The sequence below is a fragment of the Ceratotherium simum genome, chromosome 7, assembly GCF_057802395.1.
Source record: "Ceratotherium simum simum isolate JZ-2026a chromosome 7, ASM5780239v1, whole genome shotgun sequence".
Taxonomy (NCBI): Eukaryota; Metazoa; Chordata; class Mammalia; order Perissodactyla; family Rhinocerotidae; genus Ceratotherium; species Ceratotherium simum.
Genome location: NC_141906.1, coordinates 34,118,386 through 34,140,174, shown reverse-complemented (window position 1 = coordinate 34,140,174; position 21,789 = coordinate 34,118,386). Strand labels below are relative to the sequence as shown.

Sequence of the window (21,789 nt, the reverse complement as noted above, 5' to 3'; positions counted from 1 at the left end):
ACAGGCAAAAGATCTGAATAGGCATTTCTCAAAAGAAGATCTACAATGGCCAAAAGCACCTGAAAAGATGCTCCACATCTTCAGTCATTAGGGAAATACAAATCAAAACCGCTGTGAGATACTATTTCACACCCTAAAGATGGCTATAATAAAAAAGACTGACTGACCATACCAAGTCTTGGTGAGGGTGTGGAGAAATTGGAGCTCTCCTCCATTGCTGGTGGAAATGAAAAATGGCACAGCTGCTTTGGAAAACATTCCAGCAGTTCCTCAACAAATTAGAGATAGACTTACCATATGACCCAGCAGTTCTACTCTTAGGTATCTAGCAAGAGAACTGAAACATTCACACAAAAATTTGTGCATGAATGTTTATAGCAGCAATATTCACCATAGTCAAAAGGTGGAAACAGCCCCAGTGACCATCTCAGCAACTGATGAATGGATAAACAAAACACAGTGGAATATTCTTGACCATAAAGTAGAATGAAATATTGATACATGCTGCAACGTGGATGAATCTTGAAAGCATGCTAAGTGAAAGAAGCCAGCTACAAAAGATCATATTTATGATTCTGTTTATATGAAATTTCCATAATAGCTAAATCTACAGAGATAGAAAGTCAGTTTGTATTTGCTTAGGGCTGGGATGGTTAGAGTGATAGGTGGTTGATAGCAAAAGGATATCTCTTTGAAATGATGAAAATGTTGGAAAATTGAGTGTGATGATGATTTACACTTATCATATAAATATACTAAAAACCATTAAATTGTACACATTAACTAGATGAATAGTATGGTATGTGAATTATATTTCAATAAAGACATTATTAAAAACAGTTCACCCTTTGGTGAGTTGTGAATCTAACAACATTTGGATTGTTTCCACTTTTTGGCTGTTGTGACCATGCTGCTGTGAACATTTGTTTACAAGTTTTTGTTTGGATGTATGTTTTCAGTTCTCTTGGGAATGGAATTGCAGGGTCATGTAAATCTATGTTTAAATTTTGTTATAAAAAATTATTTTTAATTGTGGTAAAATACATATAACATAAAATTTACCAATGTAACCATTTTAAAGTGTACAGTTTAGTGGAATTAAATATATTCTCAGTGTTGTACTATCATCACGTTCATTCATTCACAGAACTCTTTTCAGTTTGTAAAACTGAAACTGTACCCATTAAACAATAACTTCTTATCTCTGCTCCCCCCTAGTCCCTAGCAATCACCATTCTATATTGGTCTATGTGAATTTTACTACTCTAGGTATCTCATATAAGTGGAATCATAACATTTTGTGTGTGTCTGGCTTATTTTATTTAGCATAATGTCCTGTCTTAGTTTGGACAGCTATAACAAAAATATCCATAAACTGGGTGACTTAACAAGCATTATTTCTCACATTTCTAGAGGCTAGGAAGTCTAAGATCACAGTGCCAGCAGATTTGGTGTCTGGTAAGGGCCTGTGTCCTGGTTCATAGATGGCCATCTTCTGGTTGTGTCCTCACATGGTGGAAGGCAGAAGGGAGCTCTCTGGGGTCTCTTTTGTAAGGGCACTTATCCCATTTATGAGGGCTCCACCTTCATGACCTAATTACTTCCCAAAGGCCCCACCTCCAGATATCATCACATTGGAGATTAGGTTTCAACATAGGAATTTTGGGGGAACACAAACATTCTGTCTATAGCAGTCACCAGAGTTCATCCATGTTGTAACTTGTGTCAGAATTTCATTCCTTTTTAAAGCTGAATAATATTCCATTATATGTATATACCACATTTTGTTTATCCATTCATCCATTGATGGACACTTGGGTTGATTCCACCTTTTGGCCATTGTGAATAATGCTACTATGAACATGGGTATACAGATATCTCTTTGAGTCCCTGCTTTTGATTCTTTTGGGTATTGTTATGGACTGACTTGTGTCTCCTCAATTTGTATGTTGAAGCCCTAACTCCCAATGTGATTGTATTTGGAGATAAGGGCCTTTAAGGAGTTAGTTAAGGTTAAATGAGGCCATAAGGGTGGACCCTAATCCCATAGGATTGGTGTCCTTATAACAACAGGAAGAGAGACTAGAGCTGTCTTTCTCTCTGTGTGCATATAGGAAAGGCCATGTGAGGATACAGCAAGAAGGTGGCTTTTTGCAAGCCAGGAAGAGGGTCCACACCAGGAACCTAATTTGCTAGCACTTTTATCTTGGACTTCTGGCCTCTAGAACTGTGAGAAAATAACTTTCTGTTGTTTAAGCCATCTAGCCTGTGGTATTTTGTTATGGCAGCCCATGCAGACTAATAAGGGTAAATACCCAGAGGTGGAATTGCTGGATCGTATGGTAATTCTATTTTTAATTTTTTGAGGAACTGGCACACTGTTTTCCACAGTGGGTGCTCCATTTTCCATTATCAGCAGCAATGTACAAGGGTTCCAGTTTCTCCACATCCTTGCCAACATTTTTTCTTTTCCTTCTTTCTTTTTTTTTTTTTGTTTTTTGTACAATAGCCATCCTAATTGATATGAAGTAGTATGTCAATGTGGTTTTGATTTGCTTTTCTGTAATGATTAGTGATTACTGATGTTAAGCATCTTTTCATGTGCTTATTGGCCATCTATATATCTTGGAAAAATGAGATTCCAACGTTTAAGAAACTCATGAGCCAATAGTCAGGCTTATAAAAGATACACAATGTATTATAATATGTTTCCTGCAATAACAGAAGTAACTATGAGGTATAAAAATTGCTCAGAGGAAGAAGTGAAAAAAGGCTTTGGGGTAGGAGAAGTATTAAGCAGAGCATTCTGGGTGTCATCTCACTTGGGATTTGAAAGACAAATAGTTTGTGAGGTATGTAAGATTAGGGCAGGGTTTCTTAATTAAAATTGTGGGTTTTTTTTTTTTTTTTTTGCTGAGGAAGATTGGCCCTGAGCTAACATCCATGCCTATCTTCCTCTACTTTACATGGGACGCTGCCACAGCATGGCTTGACAAGTGGTGCGTTGGTGCACGCCTGGGATCTGAACCTATGAACCCTGGGCCGCCAAAGTGGAGCATGCGCACTTAACCGCTTGTGCCACTGGGCCAGCCCCTTAAAATTGTTTTAATTGCTCCAAAAAAAGGATATGGTGTGGGGTAGGGCTTAACCTAATTAGGGAATTCAGAGAGGGTTTTCTAGAGGAAATGACGGTTGAGCTTAGACTTTAAGATCTTAAGACATGGTAAGAGGTAATTAAGCAAAAGGAATGGAAGAAGTGGGTGGGAAAAGTATTCTGGGCAAAGGGAACAACGTATGCAAAGATCCTGTAGTCAAAAGGAGCACACTGTGTTAGAAGAATTCAAAGATAGAAGTAAGGCCAGAGCTATAGTTCTCAAAGTGTGCTCTGAGGATCCTTAGGGTTCTCAGGAACTCTGAGGGGATCTGTGTGGTCTTCCCTTTTCAACTACATATTTCTAAGAGACTAGATTTCTTCATATACTTTACACAAAACAACATTGTTTCATTGCAGATTGACTGTATAAGCAGATATGAGTAATTATTGTAAAGGAATTAATAAATATTTTTAAAATTTCTGTCTTAATTTCTAATACAGTTGATATTGATAGACATTACCCATATAAACAAAAACTCTATGGGGGTCCTTAATAGTTTTTAAGAAGGTAAAGGTATCCTGAGACCAAAAACCATTTAAGAGCCATTGGGCTAGGTGCAGGGTCTTCTTGTAGGTCTTGTTGAGAAGCCATTGAAGTATTTTGGGTAGACGACAGGTAGAGAGGCAACATCAGATATGTATTTCATCAAGATTATTCTTGTGCTGTAGAGAACTGATTGGAGAAGAGGCAGTATAGCTGTGGAGAGACCAGTCAGGATGTTATTGAAGTAGCCTACGTGAGAGATGATAGTAGTTCAGATTAAAGTGATGGAAATATGGGAAGATACAGATAGATTTGAGAAATATTTAGGAAGTAAGATTGATAGGACTTAGTGATTGATTGAGGACAGGATGAGGGTGAAGGAATTGTTGAGGATGATTCCTAGGTTTCTAGTTTATATGCTGGGTTAGATGGTGGTGCCTTTAACTGAGAAAGAAAATTCTGGGAAAGCAGTGCATTGGGTGTGGGATAAATCCAAACACCCTAGCAATTTCAAATTTACCAAAAAAAATTACAAAAATAGTATAAAGAATTTTCATATACCCTTCTCCCTGATTGATCAATAGTTAACATTTTCCTATATTTGCTTTATCTTGATCTTCCTATATATACATATTATTTTTTCCTGAACCATTTAAGAGTAAATGGCAGACATTATGCCCCTTTTGCACTATAGTAAATACTTGTGTGTATTTCTTAAGAAGAAAGATATCATCTTTATAACCATAGTACAGTTCTCAAATTCAGGAAATTTAACTTTTTGATACAATACTAATACTAATCTGTAGACTTTAATTTAAGTTCTACCTATTGTCTTAATATTATCCTGTATATAAATTTTTCTTTTCTGGTCCAGGATCACATATTGCATTTAGTTTTCGTGTCTCTTGTTTTCTTTAATCTGGAAAGGTCCTTCGGCCTTTCTTTATCTTTCATGACCTTGACATTTTTGAAGAGTATAGGCCATTTATTTTATAGAATGTCTTTCAATCTGGATTTATGCTGTTTCCTCTGTTTAGATTCAGGTTATACATTTTGGCAGGAATACCACATAAATAATATTGTGTCCTTCTCAGTACATCATATCATGAGACACATGAAGTTTGACTCATTATTGATGTTTTTACCTTTGATACTTGATAAAGGTGGTGTCTACCAGGTTTTTGTTATAGAATTACTATTTTCCCTTGTGATTAATAAGTAATTTGTGAGGAGATACTTTAAGATTATGTAAATATCTTCTGCCCCATCAAACTTTTACTCACTGTTTTAGCAACCATTAGTAAATCTTGCTGAGTCAGTTATTACTCTGATCATTGCAAAATCTAACTCTATTATTCCTTCTATGTTTATTAGTTGGCATTCTACTATAAAGAAAGCTTTCCTTCCTTCCTATCATTTTATTCAATATATTATAAACTATTATCATTATTACTTTTTGAAGTTCAAATTGGTCCTTTATATATTTTTTAACTACAAGGTGTGAATTTGCCATATTCTTTGTTTCACGGTAGGAAGAAAGTCATGCTTTTGGGTACTCTTAACTTTTCAAAGTTCACCTCATTTTATCCTATCAATAATCTTTTGAGGTACATTGTACAGCTAATCCTCATTTGAGACACGAAGAGATTTAGTTCACAGATTTGGCCAGGAAATTAATATTCATTTCTTGTGTAGCATCTGCACAGCTGAAATTGAAGGTCTTCTGCTTTCTTTCTTATCGTTGAAGATTTTTCTAGGAGAATAAATATCTTGTAATTTTTGCTTATACGGCTTCCTTAGAGCCTAGTTTAATTCTTTGTTTCTCTGTCTCCATCTTGCTTTCTGTTCTAGTCTGTTGGTTTCTTTTCTGTTCCTTTAATTCTATACAAAAAGTACATTAAGCTTTTAAGGCAACAGAACCATATAGCGTTTTAACCTTTATAAAATACTACTCGAATATTATGTGTGGTTTGTTAGGAGAGGGTATCTGTTAGAATTATTTGCATACAAAGTACACTGAATTTTTATCTGTACTTAAAATCAATCCATATTGAAACTGAATTAGTCAGTGTTATTTTTGTCTTATTTAACTTCATTCTCAGATTTTCTTGATATACTTAACCATTGATTGTTTTTTCCGTATACCAATAGTTTTAAACCGGTTGGTTTAGCTTGCTTTATTTTTGACGTGGATTGCTCTTATTATTGGGAATGTGGTTTGCTTACTCACTCCATTAATATAAAAATGATGGCACTTTAATGGCCTGGGTATAACACCAAAATAGCATCATCTGCCGAGCAGACACTAGGCAGCTATTACTGATGATGGCTGTGATGCAAGAAGTGACCTGTAGGGGAAGAACAGTATAAAACTGTAATTGCTGCCCTGAGGGTGTGATTTAGACTTCCGCTCTCTTTTGGGCTAACATTCAGTGCGCAGTAATAGGCCGATTATGTGTCAGTGTTGCCTGGTTACCCTAATAGAAGCTAGGAGGTTTTAGTTTGTTGTTTGAAAATCAAATAAAATATTTGTAACAGTGGTAGCAACCTTCCAGGGGCTGGTGGTTGAGTCAACAGTTTAGTTATGAGAAATGATGCTTCCATACTAAATATAAATAGTTTATTAAACAAATAAACAAACTATTAACTGTGACAAATAGAATCATCGTCAGCTTCATATCTGAAAGTTTCTCTTCTTGGTTTTGGTATCTTATTTTGATGGATAATTTTGAGCCCTTAACTATATATGAGGCATTGTGAGGACATAAAAATGTGTGTTTCACATTTCTGTAGCCTAAGTAACTTGGAGGCAAGAATTAACTCTGAGCTAAAATGTTTGATTGAGCCATTTTTATAATGTAAGTTCCCTCTCTGAGCGCCTCACCCTCTGCGTGGCAGCTTTCTCACCAGGTTTCCTCTGTTCTTTCCTCCGAGTAAGACTACCTGCTACTTTCACACAGGACATAGCTTCTCCCCAAAAGTCTAGGTTCCCATTTAGTTCAGGAATCTTCACCTGGAGCTTTCTGATGTGAACCATTAACAGGTGCTCACTGTCTTGTTAGACAGCTGTCACTAGCAAGTTCAGGCTTGTGTGTGCCAGAACAGCAGTCCTATTTTGTTCAGGTGGTCTACTCTTACCTCTGACTCTTCTCCATTTTCTGTTTTTTTGCCATCGGTTTCCCTTCTCTCTCTCTTTTTTTTTTTTGTGAGGAAGATCGGCCCTGAGCTAACATCTGCCAATCCTCTTTTTGCTGAGGAAGACTGGCCCTGGGCTAACATCCATGCCCATCTTCCTCCACTTTATATGGGACGCCATCACAGCATGGCTGGACAAGCGGTGTGTCAGTGTGCGCCCGGGATCTGAACTGGTGAACCCCGGGCCACCGCAGCGGGGCGTGAGCACTTAACTGCTTGTGCCACCGGGCCGGTCCCTCCCTTCTCTTTTTAAACGGGCTTTTTTTTTTTTCTTTCCTAAGTACATGCTAAGTGCCAGGCACTATGCTGGCACTGTACTTGTTGAATGTCTGTTATGTCACAGACACTATTAGCTGATTTTACATACAATAATTATTAAATGAATTCATTTAATCCACTCACCATAAAACTTCGTGGTAGGGTATATTATTCCTATTTTTACATAGTAAGGATTTCTAAAAACTCAAGGGGCTTAGTGAAGATCAATCAAATAGATCCTAAGTGGCAGGGCCAGCAAGTCTGTGCTCATTCCACTCCGCTACTTTGCCTCTAAACAAGAGGTGAAACAATTTGTGAAACCCACTTTCTCTGCAAAGCCTCCTACACCTTCTGGAGGCATTTTTGCACCTGTGTGCTTGTGGTTCTGCTATAGCTGCTCGTTTCTTTTTATAGTCTTAAAGTATACTTATTCTTATGGATAATGTAATATTTTTCTGATGTTTATGAAACAGTATGGTTATCTTCTTTTTTGTGTGTATTTAGACCATTTAATTCTTTTATTTTTTTAAAAAATCTCAAACATACAGAAAAATTGCAAGTACAGAAATAAAGAACTCTCTTTTCTCATGAACCAGTTGCTAATATGTTGCCCCATTATTCTTGAATCCTTCAGTGTATATTTCCTATAAACAAAGATATTCTCCTATATAACCTCAATAGGACCATCAAAATCAGGAAATTAACATCAACACATTACTACCATTTAATCCGCAAACCTCATTCAGATTTCACTATTTGTTCCAATAGTGTCCTTTACAGGAAAAGGATTCAGTTCAGAATCACATGTTGCATTTTAGTCCCCATATGTCATCAGTCTTCTTCAATCTGGAATAATTCCTAAGTCTTTCCTTGATTTTATGACCTTGACACTTTTGAAAATTATAAGACAGTTATTTTTTAGGACCTCCCTGAATTTGGGTTTATCTGATATTTTCTCATAGTTAGATTCAAGTTATCTACCTTTAGAATATCACAGATGTGATGCTGTTCTCTTCTCATTGCCTCCTATTAGCTGGTACACCATTTTGATTTGTCCCATTACTGCTGATGTTTACTTTGCTTGGTTAAGGTAGTGTCTGTTGGACTTCATTACTGTAAAGTTACTCTTTCCTTTTGAAATGAATAAATGTTTTATGGGAAGGTGCTTTGGAACTATGTAAATATTCTATCCTCAGACTTTGAATTTATTTATTAATATCAGTTATGGACTTATAGATTCCTTGTTTATTCAATGGATCATAATCTGTTACTATCATCATTCATCTTGATGTTCAAATTCCCTGATTTGGCCAAGTGGGAGCCCCTTCAAGCTGGCTTATGATGTCCTTTTGACTTTTCTTTATTGTTCTTTGAATACTTCCTTTCTTTCTGGCACAATAAAATATTCCAGGCTCATCTTGTACTTTCTCTGCTCTAGCCCTGGTATCAACCTTTCTGTAAGAAGCCCTGGTTCCTCTTAGTGGAGAATTGTATTTTGAAACTAAAATCTGGGCACTAAGTGTGCACGTTGCTGTTGGGGTCTTGATGTTTTTAGGCCCTCTCAGTGGACAGAGCTAGAGGATATATGTACATTATATACACACATTTACATCTATGACTCTGTGTAAGTAACACACACACGCACAGTTGAACAAACAGGAAGATGTATCAAATACTCCATACCATCTCATACCAGTTCATATTAAAATTTCTTTAATTGCATTAAAGGTATCTCTTTATAGTTGGTTTGTTTTGGGTTAGCATCCAAAAAGATCCCTGTAGGGGCCGGCCCTGTGGCGTAGTGGTTAAGTGCGGGCGCTCTGCTGCTGGCGGCTCAGGTTTGGATCCCGGGCGCGCACTGATGCACCGCTTGTCAGGCCGTGCTGTGGCAGTGTCCCATATAAAGTGGAGGAAGATGGGCATGGATGTTAGCCCAGGGCCAGTTTTCCTTAGCAAAAAAAGGGGAGGATTGGCATGGATGTTAGCTCAGGGCTGATCTTCCTCTCACACACACACAAAAAACCCCAAAAGATCCCTATATTGCCTTTGGATAGTCTCTTAAATTTCCTTTAATCGGTAACAGAGTCCCCTTTTGTTTTTATTTTTTCTTTGAATGCCGTAGATTTATTGAAGGAACTGGGTCATTCTTATAGAATGGCCTACGTTCTGGATTTGTTTGATTGCTTCCTTTTGGTGTCATGTACATGTTGACAGTGGGAACCTCCTTACAGATTGGTTTCTGTGTCCTTTTGATCTGGACTCCATTAATCTTTGACGTCTTCCTTGCTTTCTGGCACAAGATGTCCCAGTCTCTTCTTACATATTTCTTGCCCTGGTCTTGCTACTAGCCATTTCTCTAAGGAAATCTGTGAACCCAGTTTTTAAAATTTCGAGTCCCATTCGCTTTTTTCTACATGGGTGTCTTTCAGACTGAGTGCTGTGATCCATTGGTGGGTAAGGCAGTCAGTTTCATCGGTCTTGATCACTATTTTTTGAAAAACAAAACAGAATTCAAATATCAAAGTACATCACAAGATCTAAGGGTAAATATTGTTTTGTTAAACTTTCTGTGTATCTATTTGTATATGAGTACTGTGTTGCAATAGAATGGGTATTTCTTTCTGTGAAGCATAACTTAACCTGTATGCCATGGGCCCCTCAGTCTAAAATGTTTAAAAGGCAGAGTTCCACACCATATTATCACCTACTGTACAACCTCATTTCATTACAGTATTTTCAGTTTCTGTTACTGCATTATTGTTTCAGTAGCATTGGACTAGGTATGAGAAACAGATAACTGATAAGTTGTTAAAATGCTGGTGTGAAGACCTAAATTGAAACAGATTGACAATACTAAGTGTTGACAAGGATGTGGCACAACTGGAACACTTACGTATCAACTGGTGAAGTATAAATTAGTTAAATTAGTACAACTGCTTTGGAAAACTATTTGGCAGTGTCTTCTTAAGCTGAACATACACATGTCCTGTGACTCAGCGATTCTACCCCTAAGTATATATCCAACATAAATGTCAACGTGTACGTCAAAAGCCACATTCAAGAGTACTCGTAGAAACATTATTCAGAATAGCCAAAAACTGGAAATAACCCAAATATCTATCAACAGTAGAAAGGGTAAATGGATTGTTGTACAGTATACAGTTATACAAATGGAATATTATATAGTAATGAGAATGAATGAATGAACCATTGCTGTATGCGATACTAGAATCTCTAACCTCACAAAATATTAAGCAAAAGCCAGACACTATTTGATTTTATAAAGTTCAAAAATAGGCAAAATAAATCTGTGTGTTAGAAGTCAAGATAGTGGGCCAGCCCCGTGGCTTAGCAGTTAAGTGTGCACGCTCTGCTGCTGGCGGTCCGGGTTTGGATCCCAGGCACACACCGACTCACCGCTTGTCAGGTCATGCTGAGGCCGCGTCCCACGTACAGCAACTAGGAGGATGTGAAACTATGATGTACAACTATACACTGGGGCTTTGGGGGAAAAAATAAATAAATAAAATTATTAAAAAAAAAAAGTCAAGATAGTAGCTATTTTTGATGGAAGTAGAGTAGTTACTGGGAGGGGGCATGAAGAGGGTTTCTGGAGTATTGGTCATGTTCTGTTTCTTTATCTGGGTGCTTGTTATATGTGTGTAATCATTTTGTGAAAATTAATTGAGTGGTACACTTAAGATTTTTACATATTACTGTATGGATATTACAAGTTTTAAAAATTTATAAATTTTTGTATTTTTCGATTTGGTAGCAAATAAAATGCAATTTAGGGGCCACTTTTAAAGTACCTACCCTTTAGAAGGCAAAGTGCTAGCTGTTGGTAATTCAGTGATGAACAAATAGGAGTCTTATTTTCTAAGGACTCATGATTCTTTTTGGAAGACACATACTCAAGTAACATGATACTAGACAAGACTACTGAGAATGTAGGTTGTTTTTGGTTTCTTTTTTTTTTGAGGAAGCTTGGCTCTGAGCTAACGTCTGTTGCCAATCTTCCTCCTTTTTTTTCCTTTTTTCTCCCCAAAGCCCCAGTACATAGTTGTGTATTCTAGTTGTAGGTCCTTCTAGATCTTCTATATGGAACACTGCCTCAGCATAGATTGATGAGTGGTGAGTAGGTCTGTGCCCAGAATCTGAACCGGCGAAACCTGGGCCACTGAAGAGGAATGCATGAACTTAACTGCAGTGCCACTGGGCCAGCCCCAAGAATGTAGGGTTTTTGTTGTTGTTGTTGTGAGGAAGATTAGCTCTGAGCTAACATCTGTTACCAGTCCTCCTCTTTTTGCTGAGGAAGATTGGCCCTGGGCTAACATCCATGCCCATCTCCCTCTACTTTATATGTGGGACACCGCCACAGCATGGCTTGGTAAGTGGTGCGTGGTCTGCACTCGGGATCTGAACCTGTGAACCCGGGCCACCTAATTGGAGCGCACCAACTTAACCGCTGTGCCACTGGGCTGGGAAAGTGTAGTTTTTGAAGTCATCCCTAAAGTTGATACAAAGCTTTTGTTTCTTTTTTTGTTTGTTTATTTGTAAGATATCTTCTTCATGTCCTTTTGTTCTCTTTTCTTTTTAATAGCACCTGACAGATACCTCCCATGGTGTAAGAAATAAGTGCTTGCAATTACTTGGCAACCTTGGCTCTTTGGACAAAAGTGTCACAAAAGATGCAGAAAGCCTAGCTGTCAGAGATGTCCAGAAGATTATAGGGGATTACTTCAGTGATCAAGACCCACGTGTCAGAACAGCTGCTATAAAAGCCATGGTAAACAAGATCATGGAAACTAAGTGGGGATAGTTTTGTTTGTTTATTTTTCATTTGTTTTTTTAAGTTCATGGCTAATGCTCCCTTGGATACATTCTGAATCCTCCCAGGATATACCTTATGCACACTTTCAGGAAGGTGTTGGTGGCATCACAGAACTCAAAGGCACGCATTTCCTGTATAACAGGTGTTTTCTTTGAGCTTCTCTGATAGCTTCCATCTGTGTTTCTGAAACATGGAGGGTACAACTTGTACCTATTGTAATATAATACAAGTCACATCCTTCCTCCAGGTCAGAGAGAGGGATGTTACTTGGTATTGTATTACAATAGGTAGAGGTTGTACTTTTCGTTTTTGGAAATACAGGTGAAAGTTACAGGGGAGGTGTTTTTTAGTGGGAAATGGTGTTAACCATTTCTTCCTTAGCCTTCTTATTTCATATTTTTCTAATATCCCCTTGGGAGACAGTCCATGGGTTAGAGTTATTAAGTGTTTGAGTGCTTCTACTGAAAAGTCTTTGACCAGGTTTCTTATTTATATAGCACTAATTTTCGCTAGAGGGAACCATGTTAATCTGATATAATGGGGGAAAAATATGTGAGATTGTGGGGAGACATTGAAAATATTGATCTTTTTTCCCAACTACTTAAACTCTATCTCTATTATCTAGTTGCAGCTCCATGAAAGAGGACTGAAATTACACCAAACAATTTATAATCAGGTACCTTAAATGACTGCTGTCTGGAAGGGGAGGAGGTATCACTAGACTGGGAGTATGGCACACTGGTTGTCAGAATTTGAAAACACAGAGCTTCAGCTGGCTAACAGTGGCAACATTAATGGGAATGAATGTGAAATTGTATCCCAAACATACATTCTAAAAGAGAATGGGGGATATGTAATTGAATAGCACCAGTACATGTGAAAAGGACTTTTAGGAGGATTTAGATAGCTCAATATAAATACCAGAGTACACAGAGAGAAGTGTAGTGTTCAGAATAAGGAAATTGGTAGTCTTGCTGATCTTTAGTTGGTTAGGCCAAACATGAAGTCATTTGTGGGCACCACACTTGACAAACTGGAATATTTCTGGAGAAGGATGACCAAGACCATGGGATCATGTGAAAAGATATCATGTGATTGTTGTATTATTGGTAAAGAAAGGCACAGTGAAGTTATAGTATCACTAGGAGAAGCTGATTGATTCCTTAAGCAGAAGGCCTTACAAGGTGGTATTTCTCTTATAGAATAATTGCATGAATCTAGAGACAGGCAATCTAAATCCATGCTCAGAGATCAGATTACCAAGAGTGGTTTTATGTTTCAGAGGAAGATGGTAATTAGCCAAGCACCTATGACTGATGTGTAAACCAAGTTTATTCTTTTACAAAATGAAGTAGAAAGAGTTCGGAATGGTTGTGTTGGTGTGATCAGCACCGTCTCTCCCTATAGGAAAACTAGTGGGAAGCCAAATAATTAAAAGAAGCTTGGAAAGTAAGGACTCAGAGGAAGAAGAGTTAGTCAGTGATTCAGATGTTTAGTGGCATAAGACTATATCAGTTAACTAGGCAAGCAATGATGAGGGCCTCAAGGGAGTGACGAGGGAATGATGGTGGAGGATTTGAGATGTAAGGTAGGATTAGGTACCATAATGAGTTGTCGTGGTTATGTTGCGTTTGAAGGGTTGATGGGACACTCATGAGGAGAATTCTAGGCCATGGGTAGTTGCGAAGGTCTGGAGCTCAGGAGAGATTAGAGCTGGAGGTGGATGTTTGGAGCCATCAATATCTGGGGGGCATGGGTATACCTAAGGAGAGTAAGAAGATTAGAAGAGACCAAGGATGGAGACATGTGTAAAGTCCAACATTTAAGAGATCGACAGAAGAAAGGAGTCCTAGAATGGAACTGAGGAGCAACCAGATGGAGGAGGAGGAGGAAAAATGTATTCCAGAAAAGGCAGGGGGAAGTTCTCATAGTCAGCAGTGTCACATGCTGGTGAGGGGTCAGTTAGGATGGGACTAAAATCTACCCATTGGACTTAGCAATAAAGTGGCCATTAGTGAGTTTGAAGAGAGCAGTTTTAGTAGAGTGGTAGGGGTGGAAGTCAGATTAGGGTCAATTGAGGTGAAGCAGTTTAACAGTGATCATCAACTATACTTTAAAGAAGATGGTAGGGCCGGCCCTGTGGCTTGGTGGTTAAGTGCGCGCGCTGCGATGCTGGTGGCCCGGGTTCGGATCCCGGGTGTGCATCGAGGCACCACTTCTCCGTCCATCCTGAGGCCGAGTCCCACATACAGCAACTAGAAGGATGTGCAGCTATGACATACAACTATCTACTGGGGCTTTGGGGGGAAAAAATAAAATAAATAAAATCTTTAAAAAAAAAAAAATAAATAAATAAAAATAAAGAAGATGGTAGAAGAGGGCATAGGATTAAGGGAAGGTTTTTTGTATATTGAAGATAGTTGCTAAGTATGTTTGAATGTTGAAGGGAGAGCCAGTGTTTTGGGAGAAGTTGCTGATAGAAGAGAGAAAGGAGGATAAATAGTGGAGTAAGTGCCTTGAGGCAGAAAATCAGATTCATGAGCTGATTCGTCCAGCAAATCAATGAGCAAGTCAATGAGTACCTAAGGCTGGTTCTGCAATGCGAAGCATGTTAGATAGGGTCCATCTCCTTTACATTCTCATGGATGAGACAGGCAATTAATAAACAAATAAACACAATAATTATAGCATATGAGTAGTGCTGTGAGGTAAATAAATAGGTTCTATGATAGAGAATCACAAAGACGACCTATTTTGGAGGATGGTGAGGGAAGGCCTGTGTGAGGAAATGAAGGGATCCATAGCAGAAGTAGAAGGATTAGGAACTAGAAAGAAGGGCCGGCCCCGTGGCTTAGTGGTTAAGTGCGCGCGCTCCGCTTCTGGCGGCCGGGGTTCGGAACCCCGGGCGCGCACCAACGCACCGCTTCTCCAGCCATGCTGAGGCCGCGTCCCACATACAGCAACTAGAAGGATGTGCGGCTATGACATACAACTATCTACTGGGGCTTTGGGGGAAAAATAAATAAATAAAATTATATATTAAAAAAAAAGGAACTAGAAAGAACACTGCTTCCTCAGATATTGAGAAAACAAAGTATGGGAGAATACAAGTATAAATGAATTTATAACTGTTATGGAATAGTTGAGAGAGTTTATGCCTGAGAACCTTGATTTTTCTCAGATAGGCAGGTTGCCTTATGGCTGGTAGTGGGATAGGGGTCCTGAGGAGGAGGTGAAGAAAAGCTGCCTTGGGACATGGAATTGGAAAGCAGGGGTCTAAGAGATTTTGGAGTAGGGCCAGTAAAGTTTGAGATGATGAACCACCAATGCCCTAGAGAGAGTGGTCGTCTTTGCCAGTGCTCTGCAGCCCTTGTGAGGAGGAGAAGAAGGTCTTGGGTTTGCAGAGCAGCTGTAGCAGAGATCTTGAGGGGCTTGTGTATGGTGATGCTGACAGTGCTGGCAGGAGACTGAAGTGTAATGGAAGGGTATGGAGCAAGGAGAAGGTGGTTCATTTGGAGAAAAAGGATGGAATTAAAGTAGTGGTTCTCAACAAGGGTGATTTTGCTCCCCAGGGACATTTGGCAAGGTCTGGAGATATTTTTGACTATTGCAACTACTGGGAGAAGGAGTGGGTGCAGTGCTACAACCATCTAGTGGGTAGAGGCCAGGGATGCTGCTAAACATCTTACAATGTACAGGACAGCCCCTCACAACAAAGAATTATCCAGTCCAAAATGTCAGTAGTGCCAAGGTTGAGACACCCTGGTTTAATGGATAGGTAGGTTAAGTGGGATTGAGGAGCAAGTGTGGTGGGTGAAGTCATGGGCATGGAAGAGCTGGTGGAGTAGCATGTTATGGTCAAAGCATGGAATATAGGGTTTTAAAATTTCAGGAGTGGAGTAGTTCTGGGTGTTGCTGAAGTCTAGGGTGTTGCCATGACTGTGGGTAGAGTAGGGATATTCCATTTCAAACCAAAGTAAGACAGAAAAATCTGGCCTCTTTTGGCAGCTTAGCATTAAAATTATACATTTATTTAGAGTGCTTGAGTTTTCAGATGGATTGTCAGTCAAAAATTTGTGCTTTGATTTGACAGATGGGGAAAAAACTCATCTTTGGTGTTTGAGGCTGTGAGAGCAGCACTGTGGGCTCCCAGCAGGCTTTGTTAGGATGGATGCTATTCTAGGTGGCTTTTGTTCTGTCTGTCAATCTGTGGTTCTTCTTTCAGACGTGGGGTGGGAGGGTGCACAGTCAGAATGTAGCCAGAGCAGGTGACAGAGGCCAAGAATTCTTTGTTGGGCAAAGGCTCAAGAGGTTAAAACCACCCACAGGTATTTTGATTGGCATCCTTATCCAGCCACCCTATCTTCATTTTGAAAATAGTTTGAACATCACCTGGGAGGCACAGAACTAACAGACTTCTGGAATTCTTGTTTGCAGGCCTGTAAATTGCTCTCTGATGACTATGAACAAGTGCGCAGTGCTGCAGTCCAGCTTATCTGGGTTGTCAGTCAGCTCTATCCTGAAAGGTCAGTGTGGGTGTAAGCCACTTTTCTTCATTGCTAAGCCATTTTTCTCTCCTCCCACCATGGGAAAAGCCCACCTCTGGAAAAGCAATGTTGGTTAGATTTTTGGAGGGCAGTGTGGAATAGGGGAAAAGCCCAGACCCTGAAAATTAGGAGGCCTGGTCCTTGTTTTTCAGCTCTGCCATGAATTTTCTGTGTACCTGGGGAAAGATACTTCATCTCTCCGAGTCCTGACCTTCTCATCTGTAAATGAAGAGATTGGACTGTCTTTCTCAAGTGCTTTCCAGCACCTCCCCCCGCCCCCACATTTTTTAATCTTTAAAATTGTTTGGGGCCCATTTTAGTAAACACAAATGCCAGATAAAGATGCCAGGTGAATCGGAGAATAATGGTCACTTATGGGATGTTTTCCTGGCTAAAAATATTTTCGTAGTAGTTGAATCATTTATTCTCACAGTGATTCTTTAAGGTGGAAAGACAAATATTACTCTATTTTGTAGAAGAGCTCCTTCTGTAGGAAAAAGTGGTTTTTTCCTCTTCATTAAACTGCCTGCTGAAATTGGAAAACCAGAATGAGTTAATAAACCTATAGACACCAAAAAAAAAAACCCCACTAATTGGAAATTGCCTCTTCTTTTAGGACCAGATTTGCAAGTTTTATATTGATTTATTTAGAGATTCACTATATTGACAGCAATGCAATTATAGGAGAGAATAAACTTAAAGATACAAAATACTCTGTGGCAGCAAGTTTTTGGTATCTTCATAAATCTTTGAACGTTTGATAGGTTAAACACTTTTATTCAAGACACTGAAAATTTGCAGTCCAACTAAAAGGATTGGTTTATACTCCCAGAGTGATTTTTTTACTATGAAGTGTTTTTTGTCATTCTAGGATTTGTATTATTTTATTATCATTTTAATTTGTGCCAGTTTTCCTTGGTCATTCTCAGTTTATTGAATTGGCAGCATTAGGCCCATGTTTTGTCATTTGTGGTTTCTTTTCTTTTAATTTAGCATTGTCCCAATCCCTTCTTCTAATGAAGAAATTCGCTTAGTTGACGATGCATTTGGAAAAATTTGTCACATGGTCAGTGATGGCTCCTGGGTAGTTCGAGTTCAAGCTGCAAAGCTATTGGTAAGCTATACTTTAATGAACACATTGCCTGTTATGCTTGTACAAACATTCTGGGAAACTCTTGATAGGGCTAGGTTGAACTCATTTTTAGAAACCCTAGTATTTCTTAAAATAAAAAGAAATGGCTTGCTTTCCAATGGAGAAATAGTCTTAGAATTAGAAAGAATTTTAAAGATAATCCTGTTTAAACTTGTTAGCGTATGAGACAGCCAAGGCCTAGTTGCTACCATTTACTAAGCACTTGTTATGGCCTAGATACTTTGCTGTGAGGCCATTTACATTATCTCTTTACAGTATCTATTTACTCTTTACAGTAACCCATCAAGATAGATGCTGTTATTCCCATTTTCCAGGAAAGAAAACTGAGGCTCTGAGAAGTTAAGTATCCAACTTATACAAATAGAAAGTTGTAGAATGGATTCAGATACAAGCTCCTGACTTTTAGCCTTGTACTTTCCTACTGTTTTGCCTTTAGGGACTCAGTTCATTTGTAAACAAATTTTAACTTTTCAGAGATAGAACTGTCTTATAGAAGAAGGAGTGTTAGCCTAATACTCAGCCTTATTTTATAGCTGTGTTATCTTGGACATCTCACTTGATTTTAGTCTCAGTTTCCTCATCTATTAAGTGGGTAATATCTCTCATATTTACCTCACAGGGTTGTTGTGATGCTCAAAAGAGATACTGTCTATGAAAATGTTTATAAGTTGTGAAATACTATACTATGTTGGATGGTGGGGGTAGTTATAGTATATAAATATATATTAGTTTCTATAAAAATTTGTATAAATGTCACAGCAAGAAAATCTGAGATTGTTTTTTGGGCACTTCCCTTTTTAGGGCCTCCAACTCTGCCAGTCTTGGTAAGATTGTTGGCTACATACTTTGGGACCTGACTGTAATGGACACAGATCCAGTGATAGCCCTAGTCCTATTACAGTATTTGTGGGATAACTGCAAAAACCTGTGTGAAGCGTTTTCATGGAATAATAAGGAATCTGGATGATTTCAGTATTTACTGCTTATAGATTATATTGCTTGTCCATAATAAAATATAGAGTTAAGCCAGTTATTGATTTTATTTTTGAATTCACATTTTAAAGCTTTGTTTTGATTTGTAAATATTTTATTTTATTTTATTATTTTTTTTATTATTATTTTTTTTTGTGAGGGAGATCAGCCCTGAGCTAACATCCGTGCTAATCCTCCTCTTTTTGCTGAGGAAGAACTGCTCTGAGCTAACGTCTATTGCCAATCCTCCTCCTTTCTTTCTTCCCCAAAGCCCCAGTAGATAGTTGTATGTCATAGTTGCACATCCTTCTAGTTGCTATATGTGGGATGTGGCCTCAGCATGGTTGGAGAAGCAGTGCGTCAGTGCGCGCCCGGGATCTGAACCCAGGCTGCCAGTAGCGGAACGTACGCACTTAACCACTAAGCCACTGGGCCGGCCCTGTAAATATTTTAAAATTCAGAACAATCCAATCATTCATCAGATTCTTTCATTCAACATTTACTGAGCATCTACAGTGTGCTGCATGTGTGTGTGTGGGGGGGGGTGTTTTAGAGGAATAATTCAGTGATATGTCTTCATCTGAGTAGGCAATTTAGGAAAGTAATCCTTAAAGCAGGGTCATTCAAATTTTTCAGTTTTATGCCCCATAGAATCTGAAATTCATTTATGTAAAGCTGTATGAATAATGAATTACAGTGGTGAATTAAAAGTTTCCACTTAGATGACTCTAATGTGTCAGGTGCTTTGTGTTATAATTTCAGTGATTTCAAATCCAAACAGCTCCAAATTATATAAATAATTATGTTTGTACTTCAAAAGTAATTAATAATCTAAACTTGCTGATAATAATTGTTACTATTTATAGAGTTCTTAGCTTAGTAAGCTAGGCAATTTTAGTGCCATATATACATATACACACACATACACCCACTTCCTTATACACAGGCATATATGCATATATGTACATACATGCACTCATAAACGTGCTCCCTTTTTGCAAATAGTTTTTAATCCTTTTAAACTCCGTGAGGTAGATATTATATTATTCATTGTATAAATAATAAAACTAAGGCTTAGCAATGTCTAAAGCCACGTAGATAGTAAATGACCCTTCATTTACACTTCGTGATCTAAGCCCATGTCGAATCCCTTCCTAGTGAGAGTCCAGTTATACATTGGGAGCTGTGATTGTGCAGTTAAGGCCCTGCTGGTTTACTAGTCCCTCTGTGCAAAGTAAGAGGTAAACTCCCCCACTCCAACTCTTGAGTGGACAAACCTGTGACCAGGTGAACCGCATATGGTTTTGTTTTTTGTTTTTTTGTGTGAGGAAGACCAGCCCTGAGCTAACATCCAATGCCAATCCTCCTTTTTTTGCTGAGGAAGACTGGCCCTGGGCTAACATTCGTGCCCATCTTCCTCCACTTTATATGGGATGCCGCCACAGCATGGCTTGACAAGCGGTGTGTCAGTGCACGCCCGGGATCCGAACCAGTGAACCCTGGGCCGCGGCAGTGGAGTGCGCGCACTTAACCGCTTGCGCCACCAGGCCGGCCACAAACTGCATATGGTCTTTAGACCACACGTTTATCAAGTCAACAAACACCGAGCATAGTCTGTGTCTTCAAAACAGTTGATAGTCTGGTAGGTTGACATAGGCAATCAGTCAATTATAATGCCTGGTACTCCTAGGAAAGAGCACCTAACACAACCACAGAAGGCTTCTTAGAGGAGGTGATTTCTGAGCTTGAGTTTTGAACGATGAATCTGAGTTAGCCAGGTTAAGAAGTAGGGAAGGAGAAAATATGAGCAGAGATATACAAAGAATACAGCATCATGCATACTGTTATCATATAAACTACAAGAAGTTTAGTAGTTCTTGATGTGGGGAAATGATGTTCAAAGTAGGGGATGTGTGAACAAGATAAAGCTCAAGAGGAAAGCAGAAGCCAGGTTCTTCAAGAACTTAAATGAAATGATAAGGCTTTAGACTTAAGTCCATCTTGCACAAAAAATGAATAGTCCTCATTCTCCTTGGCTTATAGCAGGATAAAAAATTTCAGATGTGGACTGTATCAGAAAATTCAAAACCATGTAAAAGGTTGGTTTTGGTTGTCTGTAACTGCCCTAATGAGGCAAAGAAATTTGATTTTCAAGTACACAGCTCCATGGGACTATTTAGAATACAGGCACTACTTTGAAATTAATCATAGTAATTGACATTCTGTCTAGAATAGGGTCTTTAGTTCAATGATTTCTTTTTAAGTTTAATTTCTCTTATTCAATAAGAGTTAAACCATATTTATAAGCCTCCAGAAGTCTTTTACCTTAAAAATTATAACATTTTCAGACAATTAGATTGTAGGTTTTTATGTCTGTAGCTTTTCTGCCCAGGGCTAGTCTTTCCCGGGGCAAATGCAGATGTCCTAGTCAGTGGCAGTTTTACATCTCACATAGTAATCCATCTTTGTTTTTTTGGTCTGCTGCTCTTTTTATCACCTAATTGGTTGGATGCTAGGAGCCTTAAAATTGGAATAAAAAAAGAATGCACAGATTTATGTTATTATTCTAATTGAGCAGTTTTTGCTCTGAAAGCAGGTTTGACACACTTGTTTGTTAAATATCATGATTTTCTTAGTATTATAAAATAGGTGTTTAAGTAGTACTAGTAGTACAGTTGGAGAGATCTTTCCTGGATATATTTGTCTTGGTTAAAGTAGACAAGAATGTAGATGTTTTTCTGATTGATGAGATGCACTTTATGATGAACTCATTATCTTTTTGGACCAAATCTGCTCCTCCCGTGCTTTCATTAATGATGCCGTTATCTACCCAGTTATGAACTCAGAGGCATCTGGGAATTGTTTCTCCATGACCCATATCCACTGAATCATCAATTCTTATCAATTCTACCTTCTTGACATCCCTGAAATCTATCCCTTTTCTATTTCCACTGGGCCTGTACTAGTTCAGGTCTCATCATTTTTCAAGTGGATTACTATGCTGTAGGGCCCTTGGTATTTGTGGATTTAAAATGGAAAGTTTCAGCTCTTGTTAGATAACCCTGGAAATTTGTTACAAATAATGATACATAATTTTTTTGAGTATGGAATTTGAATAGTAGCCCCTATTTGCTACTGTGTTGGGAGAGAGCTCAGCTGAAGGCATTGGAGGAAGGCATTGAGACCATAGAT

The 21,789-nt window shown here is 38.5% G+C and overlaps 1 protein-coding gene across 1 annotated transcript in view; it reads left to right on the top strand.

The window, feature by feature from the left end:
- The window catches only part of INTS4 (integrator complex subunit 4), a 118,782-nt gene that overhangs the window by 33,186 nt on the left and 63,807 nt on the right, over positions 1–21,789 (top strand). Inside the window, exons 5-8 of the mRNA XM_004434036.3 lie at positions 11,695–11,880; positions 12,551–12,601; positions 16,363–16,451; positions 17,466–17,586. Of these exons, the coding sequence (XP_004434093.2) occupies positions 11,695–11,880; positions 12,551–12,601; positions 16,363–16,451; positions 17,466–17,586 (447 nt within the window). The remainder of the gene's footprint in view (positions 1–11,694; positions 11,881–12,550; positions 12,602–16,362; positions 16,452–17,465; positions 17,587–21,789) is intronic.